General features: G+C 41.5%; 1 protein-coding gene and 1 long non-coding RNA gene across 2 annotated transcripts in view; one reads left to right on the top strand and one right to left on the bottom strand.

Moving 5' to 3' along the window:
- Positions 1-13395: 13395 nt before the first annotated feature.
- The window catches only part of LOC309661491 (protein transport protein Sec31A-like), a gene marked incomplete at its 3' end in the record, with an annotated part of 222919 nt that continues 214981 nt past the window's right edge, over positions 13396-21333 (bottom strand). The window contains exons 5-8 of the mRNA XM_082463178.1: positions 20041-20304; positions 17549-17668; positions 15050-15121; positions 13396-13572 (exon numbers count right to left, since the gene is read on the bottom strand). Coding sequence (XP_082319304.1) covers positions 13396-13572; positions 15050-15121; positions 17549-17668; positions 20041-20304 — 633 coding nt within the window. The remainder of the gene's footprint in view (positions 13573-15049; positions 15122-17548; positions 17669-20040; positions 20305-21333) is intronic.
- On the top strand, positions 17944-19749 carry LOC309661732. The gene is made up of 2 exons (XR_014264225.1): positions 17944-18198; positions 19692-19749. It is a non-coding gene; the product is annotated as an uncharacterized lncRNA (long non-coding RNA).

The following is a 21333-nucleotide window of genomic DNA, read 5'->3' as shown; positions in this document are numbered from 1 at the left end:
TGTGGCTTCTCCTCTGTCCTTGGACGTGGGGTATCCTCCTTGGTGAAGTCCAGGGTCTTCCTGTCAATGATTGTCCAGCAGCCAGTTTTGATTCTGGTGCTCTCGCAAGAGGGAGTGAGAGCACGTCCTTCTACTCCGCCATCTTGAATTTCTCTCTTTCTTTTTTTTGGAACTTGATTTTTAAAAATTTTAAATTGTGGTAAAATACGCATAACAATGACCATCTTAATCATTTTTAAGTGTTCACTTCAATAGTGTTAAATATATTCACATGGATATGTAACCAATCTCCAGAACTTTTTCACCCTGCAAAGCTGAAAATCTATACGCATCAAACAACTCTCCATTTCTCTGTCTCCCTACTCCCTGGCATCCGCCATGTGGTACTTACTGTTTCTATGCGTTTGACTACTCTGGATATCTCATAATATAGTATTTGCCCTTTTGTGACTGGTTTACATCACTTAGCATAATGTCTTCAAGTTTCATCTATATTGTAGCATGCGTCATAATTTCCTTCCTTTTTTTTTAAAATTAATTAATTAATTAATTAATTAATTATTTTTGGCTGTGTTGGGTCTTCGTTTCTGTGCGAGGGCTTTCTCTAGTTGAGGCAAGCGGGGGCCACTCTTCATCACGGTGCGCGGGCCTCTCACTATCGCGGCCTCTCTTGTTGTGGAGCACAGGCTCCAGACGCGCAGGCTCAGTAGTTGTGGCTCACGGGCCCAGTTGCTCCGCGGCATGTGGGATCTTCCCAGACCAGGGCTCGAACCCGTGTTCCCTGCATTGGCAGGCGGATTCTTAACCACTGCGCCACCAGGGAAGCCCTCCTTCCTTTTTAAGGCCAAATAATATACCTCTCTCTCTCTCTCTCCCTCTCTCTCTCTCTCTCCATCTCTCTCTCTCTCTCTCTCTCTCTCTCTATATATATATATATATATATATATACACACACACACACAAACACACACACACTACATTTTGCTTGTCCACTCCATCAATGGACACTCGGGTTACTTCCACCTTTTGGCTATTGTGAATAATGCTGCTGTGAACATGGATGTACTGTTATATCTGCTTTCAATTGTTTTGGATATATACCTAGAAGTAGGATTGCTGGATTTTATGGTAATTCTATATTTAATTTTATTGTGGAACTTCTATACTGTTTCCCATAGCAGCTGCACCATTTTACATTCCCACCAACGGTGCACAAGAGTTCCAAATTCTCCACATCTTCACTAACACTTGTTATATTCTGTTTTTTTATTTTTTTCGATTACAGCCATCCTAATGGGTGTGAGGTGATATCTCGTTGTGGTTTTGATTTGTAGTTCCCTAATGATTAGCAATGTTGAGCAGCTTTTCATGTCATCTTTGGAGAAATGTCTATTCTAGTCTTTGCCCATTTTTAAATTAGATGTTGTTTGGTTTTCTGTTGTTGAGTTGCAGGAGTTCTTTATATATTCTGGATCTTAACCCCTTGTTAGATAAATGGTTTGCACATATTTTCTCTGATTCCATACTTTGCCTTTTTACGGTTGTGTTTTTGATGCTGAGAAGTTTTAAATATTGATGTAGTCCAATTTACCTATTTTTACTTTTGTTCCCTGTACTTTTGCTGTCGTATTCAAGAACTCATTGCCAAATCCAATGAAGCTCTCTCCCTGTGTTTTCTTCTAAGAGTTTTATAGTTTTTATCTTTTATGTTTAGGTCTTTGATCCATTTTGAGTTAACTTTTGTATATGGTGTATGGTAAGGGTCCATGTCATTCTTTTGCATGTGGATACCAGTTTTTTAAACACTATTTGCTGAAAAGACTCTCCTTTCCCCACTGAATGGTTTTGGCATCCTTGCTGAAGATCATTTGACCATATACTTGAGGGTTTATTTCTGGACTTTCTATTTTATTCCATTGGTCTATATGTCTGTCTTTTTGCCAGTACCACATTGTTTTGATTACTGTTGCCTTGTATTAAGTTTTGAAATCTAGAATATGAGACCTCCAACTTTATTCTTCTTTGTCAAGATTATTTTAGTTATGTAGGGTCCAGTGAGATTCCATGTGAATTTTAGGATGGGTTTTTTTCTGATTCTGCAAAAAATGTCACTGAGATTTTTATAGGGATTGCATTAAATCTGGAGATCACTTTGGTTAGTACTGACATGTTAACAGTATTAATTCTCCAGTCCATGAACATGGAATGTTTTTCCATTTATTTGTGTCTTCTTTAATTTCTCTTAGCATCATTTTGTAGTTTTCAGTGTACAAGTCTTTTGCCTCTTCAGTTAAGTTTACAGGGTAAGGATTTTGAAGAAGTACTGTCTAATAGAAATATAATGCATGCCACGAATTCAAGCCACTTGTGTAAATTTAAATTTTCTAATAGCCACATAGAAAGAAACAATAAATTTTAATAACATTTTACTTAACCCAATATATCCAAAATATTATCTTTTCAATAGGTAATCAATGTAAAATTACTGGGACATTTATACTTTTTTTCACACACTGTCTTCAAAATCCAGTGTTTATACTTACAGTACAGCACATCTTAATTCAGATTAGCCTCCTGTGGCTACTGGCTACATATTAGAGAGCACAGTTTTGAAGGATGAGTAGTTTACTAGACAAAGAAATGGAGGAGGGCAACCCAGGCAGAGAAAATAGTGTGAGCAAAAGCTTTTGCATTTGTCACTCAGAGAGATGTCTGGAATATCCGAAGTGAAAGTAGAGAAATGGTGGGAGATGAAGATGAAATGTCATGCAGTGGGCAGCCCATGAAGGTAGGTGGGTGTCTTTCATGCCCAGCAGAAGTAGCATGTGAGGGGAGTCACTGACTGGCTTTATGCAGCGTAATAATATGATCAAGTTTGCATTTCAGAAGGACCACTCTAGAAGAGGTGTGGAGAATGATTGGACTGCAGGTAGACAGAGGTAAGACTGAAGGCAAGAAGAGCAGTCAGGGCACCATTTTAAGAGTCTGGTCGATTGATGAGGAGGGTCTGAAGTAAGACAAAGGTACAGATTCTGGAAAAGATGTGTTAGAGAGGAGACGATAAAGCCAGAGGAACTCAAATAGAAGAACCAACAGGATTTGATGCTTGACTGAAAATGAAGGAGGAGAAATAAAAAGTACAGGATTCTTTCTGGGTCCCTGGGTTGGATATTCAGGTGAAAAACAGTGTCACTTACTGAGATACTAAATCGTACTGTGTTTATTACCACTTTTGTGAAACGGGGACGATAGTACCTCCCGTACGGTATTTCTATGGTGACTGAAGTTTAGAACAGCGTCTGGCATGTAGCACGGAGTCCATAAATATTAGTCATCTTCATCACCATCACATGGGTCATCATTTCTGAGAAGGGACTGAAGACATATTCAGTATAGTCAACACTTGGTAAATATGCATATAGGCCTGGAGCCCAGCAAAGGTCTAGGCTGGAGAGAGTAACTTAGTGGTAGTTCAATTTAGTAAAATCCATGGCAGTGGAAGCAGTTGCCCAGGGAAGGTAAGAAAAGGACTCAGGATAGACTTCTAGTGAACTGCTATTTGTGAGAATAGCAAAGAAAGAGAAGCCAGTGGTGTGGGCAAAGCAGGACTGATGAGAGATGGGGAAGAAGGTGCAGAGTGTGGGAGAGCAACCTCGAATATTACAGGAAGGCTGGGGAGGATGGGAATGAAGAGACCACTTCATACAGAGGTCATCGCTGACCTTTGCCAAGGCCTTTTCATTGAGTGATGGGAACAGACCTTACACAGAGGTGTGTTTAAGAATAAGGAGGAGGAGCGGGACTCCCCTGGTGGTCCAGTGGTGGTTAACCCTGCACTTCCAATGCAGGGGGGGCAGGTTCGAACCATGGTTGGGGAAATAAGATCCCACATGCTGCACGGCTCGGCCAAAAAAAAAAGGAATAAGGAGGAGGAGACAAGCATGGCATACCTGTGTAAATTAATTTTCAAGAAGTTTGGCAATGAAGAGCCGAAGGACAGAGAGGTGAAGCTGAGTGTGTTTCTGAGGAATCTGAATATATCTATTGGGTTAGGGAATGATAATGAAAGGTCAAAGTTCAAAAATATAAGAACGAGGATGCTTGATGGAACTATTTTCCTAGGGTTGGGGGTTAGACAGAATGGGATCAGGTGATCAGATGGTTGGCTGAGCTTTGAAGAGAGGGACAGCTTTTTCTTGACACTGGAAGGAAATGAGGATGAGGGCAGATTTAGCTTGCAGAGTGAGCCAGTAAAGTGAGGCAGGGTGCTGTGATTCAGGGCTGGTTTGCTCTGAAGGGAGGTCAGATCACCTGCTGGGTAAGCAGAGTGGGAATTTGGTAGAAAGCTGGGGAAAAGTGATGAAAGATTCCAGGAGCTGTTGAGCAGAATGAGAGAGGAAGCTGACCAAGACCCCTAAAAGGTTGTAGAGCCAAATTAAGGGCCCAAGTAAGAACGGAAGCCACAAGCTCGTAAGGCGCCAGTCTGCACAGTCGTGGTGACACAGCCTCACTCGGCAGTCGGATGGGATCTCCAGATGGAAGTGGGGATGGGGGCTTGATGGGAGGACAAGAGAGCCGGGTGACTGAGGTGCTGGTGAGACAGAAGTTTGTGAGGAGTCCAGGCTGGGGAAAGGGGGAGGAAATGTGATCAGAAGGAAGTGAAGGACTCGCAGGTAGTGGAGGAAGCAAAGGCATCGAGGTTTGGAGGAAGCTGAAGGGTAGATTTCTATCTGTCAGGGAATGAGAGTAAAGGAAGCAATGGCCACTGTGCACCAAGAGTGGGATTCGGAACTTAAGACCTATGGTGGTCGAAGAGTTTCCAATGATAAACTCCAAGGTGAGGCCACAGGGTTATATAGGAGGTGGCGGTCGCTGGAGCTGGGGAGGCTGAGGTATCTGGACAGCACCTCCACGAAAGGCTGAAGTCCCACAGGGAAGCATATGGGTTTAGCTGGAGAAGATTGTGAGCCAGGTGCCCAAGGGCTGTGGGGAGGTTTCCTAAACAAGGACAGGTAACAGTTCTCAAATGTCAATGAACAGTTACAAGTTTACAAACACAAACTACAAAAGGGCAGCTCTGAGATGTACTGGGAGAAAACCGTCATAGCCAGAATGCCTAGGTTCTGGCCAACAGTATGTGCCTCGGAGTAGAGGTTGCTTCAGGTAGGGAGAGAAGGAGGACAGGAGATGAAAGTGTTGGATGGCAACACTACCTATAAAAACTGTGTGTGAGACTTGCTTGTGAGGTGTGTGGGCTGGCGTGGTCAGGAGGGCTTCATGGAGACGGTGGCAGCAAACAAGGCCCTGAAAGATAGAATGACCTGGTAGCAACTCCCAGTTGGAACACTGTGCCAGAGAAGTCTCAGAGATGGGAGTGAGCCTGGCAAAGTATCTAGCTAAAGGGTTAATACAAGATTTTTAAAAATTGTATAAGAAATGTTTGTGGAGGGACTTCCCTGGTGGTCCAGTGGTTAAGACTGCGCACTCCCAATGCAGGGGGCCCTGGTTCAATCCCTGGTCAGGGAACTAGGTCCTGCATGCCGCAACTAAGACCCGGCACAGCCAAATAAATAAGTAAATAAATAAATTTAAAAAAAAAAAAGGAGTTTGTGGAGAAAATGCAGGCTCTGGGGAGGAAGGAAAGAGGAAGAAAAGATCCATTCTTGAAGTAAGAGATTTACAGTGATTCTCATGCCTATGGTTTTCTTAAGGAAATTTAGATTTTGGCTACAGGAACTACAGTGTTGTGAAAATGATCCAGGTTTGGCATCTGAAAACCTGGCTTTGAGTTTGGCTTCACCCCTCTGAATTAGCAAGTCTGAGTACTCTGTGATTTGGGGACCATGACAGTCTCTTAGATCTTCAATTTCATCCTACATAATGTAAGAATTAAGACAGCTCCATTCTGGGAATACTCTCTGTGCAATTTACCTAATAATCTAACTTTGGTTTTTTCATGTGCTAAATGGCTATACCACTTACCTCACAGGAACAGAGCTCAGGACGATGTCTGATACCTAGTTAAGTGCTGAATAATGTTGGTATTTTATCGGTTTTTAATCATACCAGAGAGATAGGCTCCACACAGTTACGAAACCTGCCTGGCCAGGACGCCAGGATGCTTCTGGGGGCCCCAGACTGGGAAGAGACACATCCCTGGGTGGGCTGGAGGGATTCAGACCTTGAAGGAAGGGATTCTGGCTGCACCAGGATTCGTTTGCTCTGAAGGGAACTATGAAATAAAATAAAATCTCCTGCTCTACTTTATCAAGGTAATCATTTAAGGCAACTCCTTTGGCTCAGGAAGGAATGAACTCTGCAGCTCTTGCGGATTAAAGGACGGGGGGTTGCCTCTTGGATGAGATGCATGGACAGCAATTTCAAATGTAAACCTCTTTCTGCTCCCAGAGTAAGAAAACCACTCAGGCTTTAGATTAGAGTGATCTCAGGAGAGCATAAATTTGGGAAGTTAGCCTCCAAGACTATGGGAGGATCGGTTTTGAGACACAGCAACACCACGGCATACTAGAAAATTAGTCTTCTCAGCTTCCTTCAATCACAGGAGTGTTGTCATCTCTGCTTCTGTACTAAATGGATTGGAATATTTTCCCCATTAAGATTTTATAGCAGTGGATGAGGGGAAGCTGTTCCTCTGAAAGGAATGCGTCTATTGCTTTGGCTGCGAAGAGAGGAAGGGGTTTTCTTTTAACAAAACCCCAGCCTTACTGCTTAAGACTCTCCCCCCATTTCCTGACCACTCTTCATAGAGTGCTCCGGTTTGGCAGCAGGAAACTGGCCACTGGAAATAGCCAGATGTGAAGACCCTACTTCCTAATTCATAGATAGGAGAGGGTCTACTTAGTGAAAAACCCAACCCAAACCTGCCTCTGATATCACCTGTCAGTGACATGCTGCCCCCTGCATCTTTCCAAGTTATCTTCAGTTTGAATCAATTAAGAGTCCTTCCTTAAGCATCTATCGATTTCGCCTCCTCTAGAAGCCAGCACCGAGCTCAGCTCCACGGACAGAGGAGTGCATGGCTGTGCTCCTGGAACTCCCAGCCCGGGAGGGAGGCAGAGAGGGATCAAATAATCCCTACAGGGCGTGCATGCACAGACGCTAACCAGTGCTACGGAGGAGTCACTCCTTTTTACGACCCAGCTGTGACACGTGAACATTTGTCAGTACCTACGCCACATCCCCCTTTGACCAACAGCTGCCTAGAAACGAGGTCTACAAACCAAAACAAGGTCCACACTCCTCCCCACTCTCTCTCCCTGCTCCCAAATCCCAGCTCTCTGAATGAACAATCCCTATTGTTGTGGCAGAAGAAAGACAGAGCTGATGAGGTTTTCTCCCACATCTCTTCCCGCTCTCCCGTCCCCGTCCTCCGACAACACCCACCTTTCTTTTAGGATAGTTATTTTGGTTTCCAAGGGCAGATGAACAGAGAAGCTCTTATTTACTTCTCAGCATTAGCTGCTGTCATTGTTTCTGTTTCAATGACCTCTTTCTCTTCTTGCTGTGTCCGTTACCACGGACTGCTCTTAAAGCAAAGGCCCTGTGGTTCTCTAGCTGGGAGAGGGCATTTGTCAATAGAGTTCAGGAATGTCAAAAGGGTGACCCAGATTTGCAGCACCAGAGGGAAAACTCATTCATTGTTGAGTGTCCTGTGTAATCAAATATAGCGTATTCTTTTTTTAAAATTAATTAATTTATTTTTGGTTGCGTTGGGTCTTCGTTGATGTGCATGGGCTTTCTCTAGTTGTGGCGAGCAGGGGCTTCTCTTAATAGTGGTGCACGGGCTTCTCATTGCACTGGCTTCTCTTGTTGCAGAGCACGGGCTCTAGGTGCATGGGCTCAGTAGTTGTGGCGTGTGGGCTTAGTTGCTCCACGGCATGTGAGATCTTCCCGGACCAGGGCTCGAACCCATGTCCCCTGCATTGGCAGGCGGATTCTTAACCACTGCACCACCAGGGAAGGCCTAGCGTATTCTTGATGTGGGGAACGGGTGTGTAGAAAGGTTAATTTCATGGAAATATTTATCATTGCTGAGGGGGACTCACTACTTAAGGACCTCAAGGCCAAGCAAATATATCTGTCCCAAGTCCTCAAATTAGAAACTTATTTCTTAAATGCCCGCCTATTCATTTCCAACCAAGGAAAGCACTGCATTGATTGTTCTTCAGAAAAATCAATCAACTCTTCGAGAGGAAAAAAGGTATCCAAATATAAATAAGCTTGAGTTGTTTCTGTTATCTTTCTTCAAAGCTTTGGTACTATCCCAAAATTGTCTTTGGTTCCTTCTGAAGACTTGTAGGTAACATACAAAGACACTGTGGGACAGGTAGATGGGTCATAGACTTCCAGAGCTGTAAGTGAAATTAGAGATCATCTAGTCCTACCCCCTCATTTTACAGGTGAGAAATGGAGGCAAAAGGAAATGGGGTGGTTTGACCAACAGTAAGTGGCAGAGAAGACACTAGAACCCAGCTCTTTGACTCTCAGATCGGTGCTCTGCTTCACTGTCCCTCGTGAAGATGTAATTATAGCAACTGGGATAGAGCGGGCTCTCTAGTAGCTTTTTCTTTTACACGTAGATATTCTTTATTTTTTTTTAATTTTTATTTTACATTGGAGTATAGTTGACTTAATTAAACTTAAGAACTTTTGCACAGCAAAGGAAACCATAAACAAGACGAAAAGACAACCCTCAGAATGGGAGAAAATATTTGCAAATGAAACAACAGACAGGATTAATTTCCAAAATATACAAACAGATCATGGAGCTCAATATCAAAAAAACCCAAACAATCCAGTTAAAAAATGGGTGGAAGACCTAAATAGACATTTCTCCAAGGAAGACATACAGATGGACAAGAGGCACATGAAAAGATGCTCAACATCACTAATTATTAGAAAAATGCAAATCAAAGCTACAATGAGGTATCACCTCACACTGGTCAGAATGGCCATTATCAAAATCTAGATAATAACTATCTAGATTGATAGATTGATAACTATCAAAAAATCTAGAAACAAAAAATGTTGGAGGGGGTGTGGAGAAAAGGGAACCCTCTTGCACTGTTGGTGGGAACGTAAATTGATACAGCCACTATGGAGAACAGTATGGAGGGTCCTTAAAAAACTAAAAATAGAACTGCCATACGACCCAACAATCCCACTACTGAGCATATACCCTGAGAAAACCATAATTCAAAAAGAGACATGTACCCCAATGTTCACTGCAGCACTATTTACAATAGCCAGGACATGGAAACAACCTAAGTGTCCATCGACAGATGAATGGATAAAGAAGATGTGGCACATATATACAATGGAATATTACTCAGCCATAAAAAGAAACAAAATTGAGTTATTTGTAGTGAGGTGGGTGGACCTAGAGTCTGTCATACAGAGTGAAGTCAGAAAGAGAAAAACAAATACTGTATGGTAACACATATATATGGAATCTAAAAAAAAAATAAGGTACTGATGAACCTAGTTGCAGGGCAGGAGTACAAAGGCAGACATAAAGAATGGACTTGACATGGGGTGGGAGGGTGAAGCTGGGGTGAAGTGAGAGTAGCATCGACATATATACACTACCAAATGTAAAACAGTTGGCTGGTGGGAAGCAGCAGCATAGCACAGGGAGATTGGCTCAGTGCTTTGCGATGACCTAGAGGGGTGGGATAGGGAGGATGGGACGGAGGCTCAAGAGGGAGCGGATATGGGGACATGCGTATGCATATGGCTGATTCACTTTGTTGTGCAACAGAAACTAACACAGTATTGTGAAGCAATTATACTCCAATAAAGATCTATTAAAAAAAAAAAAAAAAAGAATCCACCTGCCAATGCAGGAGACATGGGTTTGAGCCGTGGTCCACGAAGATCCCACATGCCACAGAGCAACTAAGCCCATGCACCACAACCACTGAGCCACAACTACTGAGCCCGCGTGCCACAACTACTGAAGCCCGCGCGCCTAGAGCCGGTGCTCTGCAACGAGAAGCCACCACAATGAGAAGCCCACGCACCACAACGAAGAGCAGCCCCTGCTCGGCGCAACTAGAGAAAGCCCGCGCGCAGCAACGAAGACCCAACGCAGCCAAAAATAAATACATCTTTTTTAAAAAAAAGAAATGGACTAAAAAAAATCAACAGGGTGTGCAGCTCCACTAAAAAAAGGATCTCAGACATTACTGAGTAATGATGTTTATACAAAGTTATTCTAGGTGACTAACATTGTTTGCTAAGTAAATACTTTAGCAGGTCTCTGGAAACATTAAACCAGAGTGTAAAAAACATGCACCACGGTTAAACCAAAGTCTATTTCCTTTTGTTTGATTTTATTAGGTTTTTCAAGGTCTGTCCCAACACCCTAAAACCCACACATTCCGTATCTCCCAGAGGGGAGAGAAAGCAAACAGCTGGAAATTTAGGAGTGGTGCAGTCTGACCCCAATCAGCTCGTAGGGGCACTACTCAACCTGAGCCTGAGTGAATGGTATGGTCACCAAAGCCCTGAGCAGAGCAGATGCTACAGAAATGTATGTAAAACCAGTGTGCCAGGAAAAGTGGAACTATAAAACTAATTTGATCACTTTTTCTTTGTAATTTAGTTTGGTTAAAAGATTTGGAGCATTTATCTGTTAGGGGAAACAGTTAAGAGCTTCTGCGCATAGGCAGTCCTTCTTCACTGAATAATTGGAGATGCTACCTGCCTGTGACTTCTTCAGCATCTGATGAACACCCTGATAGATTTGTCAGGGGTGACATTTGGGAATGCTGCCACCGCAGCAGTTGAACGACAAAGAGGGGTGCATACGTATATATGTATGTGTGCATTTGTAGATGTCCATTCCAAATGAAGTCTCCACCATGGCTGAGCAGTCAACAGATGGCCTTGCAGTCGTTCTTAGGTGAACACAAATCTGGTTCAGGAGACAAGCGGTTATCAGAAAAGTGTTAACCGATCACCATCCCTCCCTTTATCTTTCAGGCAGGTGTTAAATAGAGTACATCTGCTTGCCAGGAATCCTACTGCATCTTTCCATCCTCCAGCATACATGGGAATTCTCTGAATCCAAAGGAATATATAGGCTTGTTGGACTCTCAACAGTCAGATGCAGAGCAGTTGTTTCCAACTTTCTCCTGCTGCCACACTATTAGAATGAACCACCATCTCCATCAGCCGTGCATCCCACACACATAAAGCTTCTCAGACGGGGCCTAAGGTACATCCATCCCATCCAGCCCAAAAGGTCATACGCAGAGTGGAGGAGAGGAGCAGGTGAAGTATGAGAAAGCACGTCCCAGGGATCTGCTATGTCTCCCAGCCAACGCCCAGCCCCACCTACCAGTTTCCCTCGCACCCCTTTCCTTGTTCGCTTTTCTTCAGGAAAACAAACTGCTCTCTTCCCATAATCTCCTGTTATCTTCATACTGCAAGACTAAACTCTATTTTGGGTTCAAGTCTTCTTACCTCCATCCACTTGTAACAGCTGCTCAGATGTTTGCTGCTGCAAATCGTTTGTTTATACTCATACTTGTAAAATCTTTGGGGTTGGTCAGGGCTCCACTGCCACCTATTCCTGTTTCTCATCTTTTGGAATTTTTTTTGTAAAACGCTGCCAGTTATGCCATTGTCATGTCAAGGTAATCATGCAGCCATAACACAAATCCTAACTATAAGGGCAATACCTCAAAAAAATTACTAGAGGCCAGCCTGCTGTTCAGATGGGGTCTTGGGCTGACACCACAGTCGAGGGTCAGGTCCAGAAGGTCAAGTCGCCGCTTCAGTGAGTCATAGGACTGACTCAGACCACCAAACTCCCAGGGAGCTGATATATCACCCCACTCGTGAGGCTCCAATGCTCATTCATGTTATTAAGGTTCTCCTTTTTCAGTTATAAAACTATTTTTATTTTTTAATGTCTTTTTTTTTTTTTTTGGCTGCATTGGGTCTTCGTTGCTGTGCGTGGGCTTTCTCTAGTTGAGTCCAGTGGGGGTTACTCTTTGTTGCAGTGCGCGGGCTTCTCATTGTGGTGGCTTCTCTTGTTGTGGAGCACCGGCTCTAGGCGTGCGGGCTTCAGTAGTTGTGGCACGTGGGTTCAGTAGTTGTAGCTCGCGGGCTCTAGAGCGCAGGCTCAGTAATTGTGGCACACAGGCTTAGTTGCTCCGCAGCATGTGGGATCTCCGCGGACCACGGCTCAAACCTGTGTCCCCTGCATTGGCAGGTGGATTCTTAACCCCTTCGCCACCAGGGAAGTCCCTATTTTTATTTTTAAAAGAGGGGTTTTATTTGGTGAGCAGGGAATCCCAGCAAAGGAAATTAAGAGGGTCTTGCAAACTATGTCACTTAGGCTGCAAAATGCCTGATGAGCTGCACTTAGTCCTTGAAACAGCACCTGTCTTCACAGTAGTCACACTTTTTATCTTCTGCTTTTCCAACTCACTTAGGTAAAATTGCTTAAACAACGAAAATTATTAGTATCTAATTCTCCTCAAGATTCTATGGGGACCATTATCTTTTGTTTACCACACTGTTCTTCAGACAGATTACAATAAAATCATTTGATGAAAATACTGTCTGAAAATATGTCGATTCAGGAGGCTGACAGAAGTTAAAGCTTTCTTTCTGAACTTAAGTACCTCAGAGAAATAGGTAACTTTTAAAAAATGGATGAATAAGTTTCTAAATATAAAATGGAGACAATTCAATCTTAAAACTCAAACAGAATATTGAAAACATTAATAGAAAAAAGTTCAATGCATCCTACAGAATGAAAATGCTCAATCTTTTCCTATAGATACTTAAAACTAGTGATCCCACTTTTCATTAATATTTGCTAAAATCTATGTAGCAGCCTCTAGATTTAGTTATTTGTTCAGGACCAAAGTGAAGCCAAAGCCACAAAAAATAAAGATTAAACTAAACTGTGAGTAGCCGTTTCAAAAAAAGACTACATACACATAAATAGGATTACACACTTTAATCTGATTGACACGGAGGAAGTAAGGAGGACATGAAAGAAATTTAGTTGCAGCTCTGCTTTACACATTACCAAAGGCTCCTTCTCCAAAAAGTAAACCTGAGGTTTCAAAAACCATATTTTATCAGAATACTTCAGGAAAGCATAGTATGTGTAATCCAGGAAATACATTATTTGCAGAATAGGAAAATCATCACAGGCAATAAAAGATTACAACAAAAGAAAGCACCAGGGTTTTGAGCAGGTCTAAGGTGAGTATATCTGCAGAAACAATGTAAATGTTCTTGAGTGGCTGCTATGGAAACATGCTAAGGAGGACTGGTCCACATCTTATCGTTTTTTAAAACATGTTTCTTTGGAAAAACGGCAATAGTGGCTGAGAGTGAAGCCATCCTTTAGACGCCCAGCTTATTGGCCTGGGTGAGAACCACTTGAACTGGCATGAAAGCAGAGGTCTCACTGAAGTTGCTGGTGCTGACTGTGTGGGTATGGATGGTCAATCCTTCTGAGTAGTTTCGAGTCTCAATGCTCCTTGCGATGTTGTGTAAACCATTGATGATTGTTGGTGAAAGCTGAAGTAAAGGTGGAATTGAGAGAGAGAATTAAATTAAGGAAGAATTTTCCATGAGACCCTCTATAAACATTAAACCCTGATATTTAAGAGGAGCTTGAAATAAACATTATTTCAAAAATGTATAAACTGGTGAGCATTTCTAGAAAGATTCTCGGACCAACCAACACTTAAGTTATAAAAGCGAACCATGACAAAATGATTATGTAAGGAATTACTTACGAATTATACATGTATGGTAAGCCAGGTATTTTCTTACAGAAAAGCCAGATTTCCTTCCCCAAGTTGAAATGTTAATGTCTCTCTCCACTTAAGAGCTTTCTTATTATTTTATTTTAGATAACTTAAATATTTTAAATAACTAAATTATTTTAGATAACTGTCTCACACTTTTTAAAAGTTTTCCTATGTACATGAAGGAGTTTCACGATTCTTAATCATGACATCTCGAAGTAGGGGCCCAATTTACTCTAAAACCTTGCGGACAATAAAAACCTTGCACTTCTGGTCCACTGCCATTAGGAGGGCAACAGTCCTCATCATGTACTCAATTTGCCAGCTCTTAACTGCTTTTCATAATCCTGTCATCTCTGAAAATCATAAGACCTCTAGTTTTTTTCCCCCCCATGTCATTACTTGGCATACATGTCCATACTTTCCAGAGAAGACTTTATTTTGGATCAGTCCATGGGCCACACCACTTCCACTGTTATATCAACTTTCTCTGGTTTGGTTCTCAGGAGACAAATGGTTATTTTTAGCTGATGGCATTGATATGGGGAATGGGGAAGAGAAATGCTAAAATGCAAAAATGTGAAAAAGTCCCAATTCTTTTTTTCTCTACTAGTGCTTTCATTAATAAAACACAACAATTCTAGAAAGGAATGGAGAGGTTGGGAGGGACAAGAGAACAGAACACACAGGGCATTTACTCCTTACTGCCGATCATCTTCATAGTTATACACATTGATCTGCTCAATTTGTGGCTACCTTTGGCTTTGCCTTTGTGTAATAGCTATTCTAAAAGAAAAGGATCAGAGTCTTAGACTACGAGAGAGATTACAGATTTGGTCTCTGGAAAACAGAGTATCTGCCCACTCTCTGATTTCTTAATTCAAGGGACATATAAAAATGAATAGAAGGCCAGTTACTGTAGCAGCAGTACAGGCCAGTTTGTAAATCTGCTCTTTGTCATAAAAAAGGTTAAAAATTCTCTCTCCCTCTTAATCTCTCTCTCTCTCTCTCTCACACACACACACACACACACACACACACACACACACACACTGCCCTATCCCCTTTTCCCCGGTGACTGAAATGTAAGATTTAGACAGAGAAAAGCCCATTCTATGAACTGTCACGATCATTTTGACCCCAAGCATACTATATATTACATGCAAGTGCTGATGAGACACTTATTTTACTAGCAACCAGGAATAAATGATTATCATAAATCCTTCTTTTCCCCACAAACTTACTGTCTGTTCCCTAAGTTTATCATACAGAAACTCCAAACGTTTGCTGGCATCATCTAGCTTCCTCTTGGTTTGCTGCAGGAGAGAAAAAACAGGTATGTTATGTATGAACAATAACTTTTATCCCAAGAACTTGCCTTACGTCATTTCACTAAACCTTACAGTCATGATGTTGGACAGCTTCATTTTATAAAGAAATGGAGATAGCTAAGACCGAGGAACTTGAACAGATTATTAGAACAGAGATCAGTATCTATTAAGGCAGGGAGGGCAAGAAAGTGAGAGCCTTCCTCCTAGGGTGCAAAGTGGAGCACTGGCTGATTTCACGGGGACTGCGGCTCACGTGAGGTGAGTGAGTGCCCATCTACACTGTGTGCACAGGCAACACGAAGGGCCACCTGGAGGCAGCAAGAGGTCGGTGTACTACAGAAAGGAAGGTCTAACAGTTACTGTAAATTAAATAAAATGAACATTATGGGCGCTAGAAGGCAAACATACAGGTGAACTGTGGAATCTCAAAGTACTACTTATACGCTCAGTCACATTTGGTACATTTAATCCTGTCTTATTCTGGGCCTTTAAAACACCAAAAAAAGGAGAAAATTATCTTTTGGTGGCTTAAGATTATTAAGAGGGAAGTGTTAAAATGAGTTCTTAAATTAAGGACTCCTCCTACCCTCATCCTAGTACTGTGAGTATAGTGAGAGAAAACTATCCTAAAAGTAAAGGTTTAAAATTATACTGTGATTAACTTAATATCTACATTATGCAACAGCCTTAAAAGTGACACTGCTTTTCAATATTTACTGAGTGACTACTACGCGCCATGCTGGGACAGTGTTGTGTCTCATGGATCTCATATTCTATTGGGTGGGGAAAGGATACTAAATAAACAATATATTGTATGTCAGATGGTGATGAGTGCCATGAAGAAAAGTTAACAGGGTAAGGGGGTCAGCAGTGTTGGCAGTATGACGTGGTAAGAAAGTCCTGACGGCTAATGGGACATCTGAGCAGACACCAGGAACAAGTGAGCAAGAGCTATGCAGCTCTGTGGGGAAGAGTTCCAGGCAGAAGGAGCCACAGGTACAAAGTCTCTGATGCTGACACGTGCTTGGTATGTCTGAGGAGGGAATGTCAGTGTGTCAGAAGAGGAGTGCGGAAGAGGTGACGCCATCGAGGATAAACTTACAAACTAAGCTGTGCTGCACAATTACGTTGTGCTGTTTGGACATAACTGAAGTGGAAATAAGAATAAAGCCATACTATAAAAATGATGTCAAGTATTGATTAAGATGGACTTTTGTGGAGGGTTCAAAGTTAATCCCACGTAGCTACCAGCAGGAGTCCTGGGCGGTATTTGAACTTCCTCCCCAACTAGTGACAGGAACAGTTTGTCTTTCTCTTCTGCCCAGGGGTGCTGGGTCACCAGAAGGAAGGTGATAGGGTGACCTGGAGGAGGGGAAGCTCAACACAAATTTCCTAAGCTAGGCCATGTACGAGGTGTCCTCCCAACCTCTATTTACATTAACTCATGCCTGAAGGAAGACTGGAGCTTTCCCACATTTTTATTAGGATTCCTCCAATTTGTATGATGAGGACCTGTCTGCCTAGGAGACACTGTACACTTACCTGTTTAACAGCTTCACCTGTTCTCTGTTCCTAGCTTCGTCTTTCCATCGCTCCCAGAATGCCAGGCGCTAAGGTTTATGTTACCTTTCCCCTGCCTCTGCTTTCCTGACACTTTCAGTGCAGAGAATTGCTTTCCAAAAGACTGGCAGAAGGCTGCACATATTAATACTCAATGTTTGATGAAACAACAAATTCCAGAAGCTGTTTTTCAAGCAGACAACTGGCCAGTGACTAAATAAACATATTCAATGTTTGTTGGCAGAAAGTGAAATTTCATCTAAAACAAAACTGGCTTTGTGGAATTTTTGTTGTTGCCAATACAGTCATCCTCTAATAAACTGAGTAAAATCAGTTACTTTGACTATGAATATGACTCCAATATCTAAAGCACTGAACTATTTTTAAGGTCTTAGCAAAGTTAAAGATTGTCTATCTACTTTTAAAAGCTTTGATGTAAGCTCAGAAAGAAACCCCAAATCTGAGTTTCACCGTTCTGTTGTATTTTTGTGCTAGGCATAAGGTTTGCCGATGAGACTCAGTGCCGCATAGTGGTGGAAAGCATGAATTCTGGAGCCAGACTAGGTTCGAATGCTGGCTCTGCCTTAATTATTACGTAACTGCTTTTTGCCTTAATTTCCTCCTCTGTAAATAAATATGACAAACCTACCTACCATGAGGTTGTTTTAAGGATTAAAGTTATATGTAAAAAGCAGTTGAATGTGTTTTTATATGTACAGCAAACTATATATAAGTGCTAGCTTTACTACTTTTGCATAAACTTTCAAAATACATCTTGTAAGACTTTAAGCAATCATTATAGAAGCGCTCCATAAGGGATTCTTTTAATTAAGCAAAATAAAAAATACATACAGGATCTGTGGCTGAAGAGAGGCAGCGCTGAATAAGATCCTCAAATGTGGTCTTTAGAATGAGGTGTTCATCTGGAATCGGTTTCTTGGTAATTTTTTCTGTTGGCAAAGACTGCACATGCTGGAATAAATAATACCATAAAATGACTAGAAATGACCAGAAGTTACCTATACACAAAGCCCTGAATCTGTGATAAAGAGAAACCAAGGACCTTGTAGGTAGGCTCTTCAAAATCAAATGAAAAATTAACATGTGAAATCACTTGGGATAAGCAAACATAAAAATCAGATATTCAGTAGAAGATACAGGTACTCTTTCTACAGCTTCTATTTTCAAAAATAGGATGGATATAAAGTATCTGATTAATTATGGAACATACATTGATCACGATTTCATATAACTGATGGGAAGGAGACCTGTGCCAGTAGGAAATGAAAAGAACAAGGCATTTACAAAGTTGGCTGGTTGGAGTGGCTGCTTGCTTTGCTTGTTGGCTCATTTTTGTTTATCCTGACGTTCTTCTATTCTTTGGTTTACTCTTGGAGGGTGTTAGCTGGGCTATTATCAAACTGCAAGATTACACCAACGGTGAGGATAGAAGAGACCATGATCTTACTGAATGTACAGATGGGAAAACAAAGAAGGAATGTGTAAGTGTTTAAAGTTTTGACTGATTAGTTCATTCATAGAAAACATTAGGCAATTCTGTATTAGGCATTGGCTAGGTATTGGTGAGCCAATACGGAAATGATCTCATCCCACAGGGAGTTTACAGGCTGATGGAAGAGAAAGTTTTAAAATGTCATAAATGTATGTAAAATAGCAACTGTGATTAAGTTAACATCACTGGAACCAACAGACAATATAATTGGGATTTAACTGAGGGGAAGGCTCTTGAAGGAAGTTATATCAGAAGGGTAAGTAGGAGTTAACCAGTTAAATGGGGGAGGAAATGCATTCCAGACAGAAGAACGTGTACACAGTCAGGATCATGATACAAGGGACTGAAAGGGGGTCACTGTAGCTGGAGCAGAGAGAGCGAGCAAGGAGGAGTGTGAGCTGAGCGATTCCAGACAATGTGAAATACTTTGGTCTTTATCCTGGGAACAATGGGAAGCTGTAACGTTTTAAGCAATGAGGAGATAAGACCAGATAAGAGATGAGTCAAAGTCGATGCTGGCAGACCAACTAGAGGCTCCTGCACTGCTTAAGACTGGAGACGAAGGTAGCATGGACTAGACTGGAAATGTAGAGAAGGGATTTGAGAGAGATTTTAAAGTAATATCAACAAGACTCGGGGATAGCTCTGAAAAACAGGTTAAAGGAAAAAGAATATAAAGATGATGCCCAGGTTTTTGGCTGGATTAAATAGGAAGGGTTATGGTGCCATTCGCTGAAACAGGACACACCAAAAGACGACTAGGTTTGGGAGGAAGACGATGAGTTAGATTCTGGATATGTTAAGTGTGAGGTGCCTCAGAGACATCCAGGTGGAGAGGAAGCTGGACACTAGGGCCTGGCTGAACACACGCCTCCGTGCAGCTCTCCCTTTCAGCGGTAACTGGGGTTCTGGCCCAGATGAGCGCAGCTTGAGCACCCAGCTCTAAACAAAAGTGGACGGCTTCACAAACACCACAGACGTGTAATTATACAAAATTAACAGTGCGTCTTTGTAATTTTATATATTCTCGTGGAAAGAAGAAGGTCCTCCCATCTCCATCAGAACACTTGTTTTCATAATGCAACTGTTAATGTTTAGAAGTTCCTTAGGCAGAAATCTCTTAACAGCAAAACATAGTCTTGTGGTAGAGATATAATCTTTACAAATTTGACTTCAGAGAGTCAAAGACAGTAACAGACAGAAGAGCTAGTTTTATACTTGGGCAGGAATTGATTTCATCTTATGTTGAGCTGTGACTTTACTTTTCATGAATAGATCAAAATGTTTCTCTTTGTATGTCTAAGTCAGTTATATGGAAATATGATAGATTTTTCATCATCTAGAGCCCTGCCAACTAGCTGTTTGTATGTGAAAAGCAAGCACAAATCTATATCTCCATCTAAAGATATGGCTATATTATTAGCTCTTACACATACACAAGAAAATATATAACTCATTACATTTTTATTTTCTATTTTAAAGGAAAAAACCTTTGGAAACAGCTTCTGCTTAGCAACCTTGGATGCAAATATGGATTCAACTGCTCTTAAATTGTGGCTACTGATTAGATCAGATGAAACACTGTAATTGCCAAGTTACTGTTAACGTATACTAGTAAATACATAAGCTCCTTCTAGAAAGTTTGTATATGGCCTCGTCATTGAAAAATAATATACATACATGAACAATCTTAAAAAAAAAGGTATTATTTTTAAGTTGTCTAAATTGAAATCAAATTGAGGTAATAATAAAGGTATAACCATAAAAGTTAAAACGTTAAGAAAACATACCGAAATAGAGCCATCTCCCACTTCCACAGATTTACTGTTACCTGCATGGTATTTCCAATAGGAGCCCCAGGGGCACCTTCAATATTGGGCTTTGAAAAAGACGGAGGCATGCCTGGTTGACTGAGGGGTTGCTGTATGCCGTGGAAGGGCTGGCCACCTGGAAGGTGTGGCTGCGGGAAGGAAGCTTGGCTTGATATTGGTGCTGGAGCTGAAGGCTGTTGCTGCAGCATCTGTGACTGGGGGTCACCCAAGGGGTTCATGATTGGTGATGTGATGGGAACAGGAGGCGTAAAGTTCTCAGGCATCTTTTAAAAGAAATAAAAGGCACCAAGAGTAAGGAGAAAACGGTATGATGACAACATCTCCTCAGCTTTAAATAAGGGAGTTAGCCATTTGTAGCAACGTGGATGGACCTAGAGATTATCACACTAAGTGAAGTAAGTCAGAAAGAGAAAGACAAATACCATATGGTATCCCTTATATGTGGAATCTAAAATATGACACAGATGAACCTATCTATGAAACAGAAATAGAATCAGGGACATAGAGAACAGACTGGTGGTTGCCAAGGGGGTTGGGGGAGAGTTGGAATGGGAGGGTGGGGTTAGCAGATGTAAGCCTTTATGTATAGAATGGATAAACAACAAGGTCCTACTGTACAGCACAGAGAATTATATTCTATATCCTATGATAAACCATAATGGAAAAGAACATATTTAAAAAAGAATGTATACACACATACATGTATAACTGAATCACTTTGCTGTTCAGCAGTAATTAACACAACACTGTAAATCAACTACACTTCAATAAAAAAATTTAAAAAAATAAGTAAGGGAGTTAGACTATTCCATGGTTAAAAACATTTTTTTAATAACAGTAGAATACTTTTTAAAATGAAATTTTATGCAGAATTCTAGAGAAAAACATAAAAGTAAAGGTAATCTAGCTAAGAGGGCTGGGAGCTCAAACCTGGACCTTTGTTTCCCCTTTACCTTCCACACTTATCCCATAACGGGCCAAAACCATGGTGTTTTTGAAAGAGGATGTCAAAGTCTGGAGAATTATATCTAGCCATACTGGGATCAGATATGCCAAATATGTGTTTGTGTGTGTCACGTGATCAGATGTAATACCTTTTTCCCAGATCATTAAGTGATACCTACTTAGTGATCAATCACACTCAAAGCAGTAGATTAAATTTCTGATTATCATTGACCTAATTTTGGGGGGGCTTTCATCATTTAGTATCTCCCAATTTTACATTCTGGCCTCTCATTACTATACTTGGGGGACAGAAATCACTAGGAGTAAAAAAAAATAAAAAGGCTTGG

This window comes from Balaenoptera physalus (genome assembly GCF_965194825.1).
Source record: "Balaenoptera physalus genome assembly, chromosome: 5".
In the NCBI taxonomy this organism is placed as follows: domain Eukaryota; kingdom Metazoa; phylum Chordata; class Mammalia; order Artiodactyla; family Balaenopteridae; genus Balaenoptera; species Balaenoptera physalus.
Note: the sequence above shows the minus strand (reverse complement) of the source record. Positions and strands in the feature narration are given on the sequence as shown.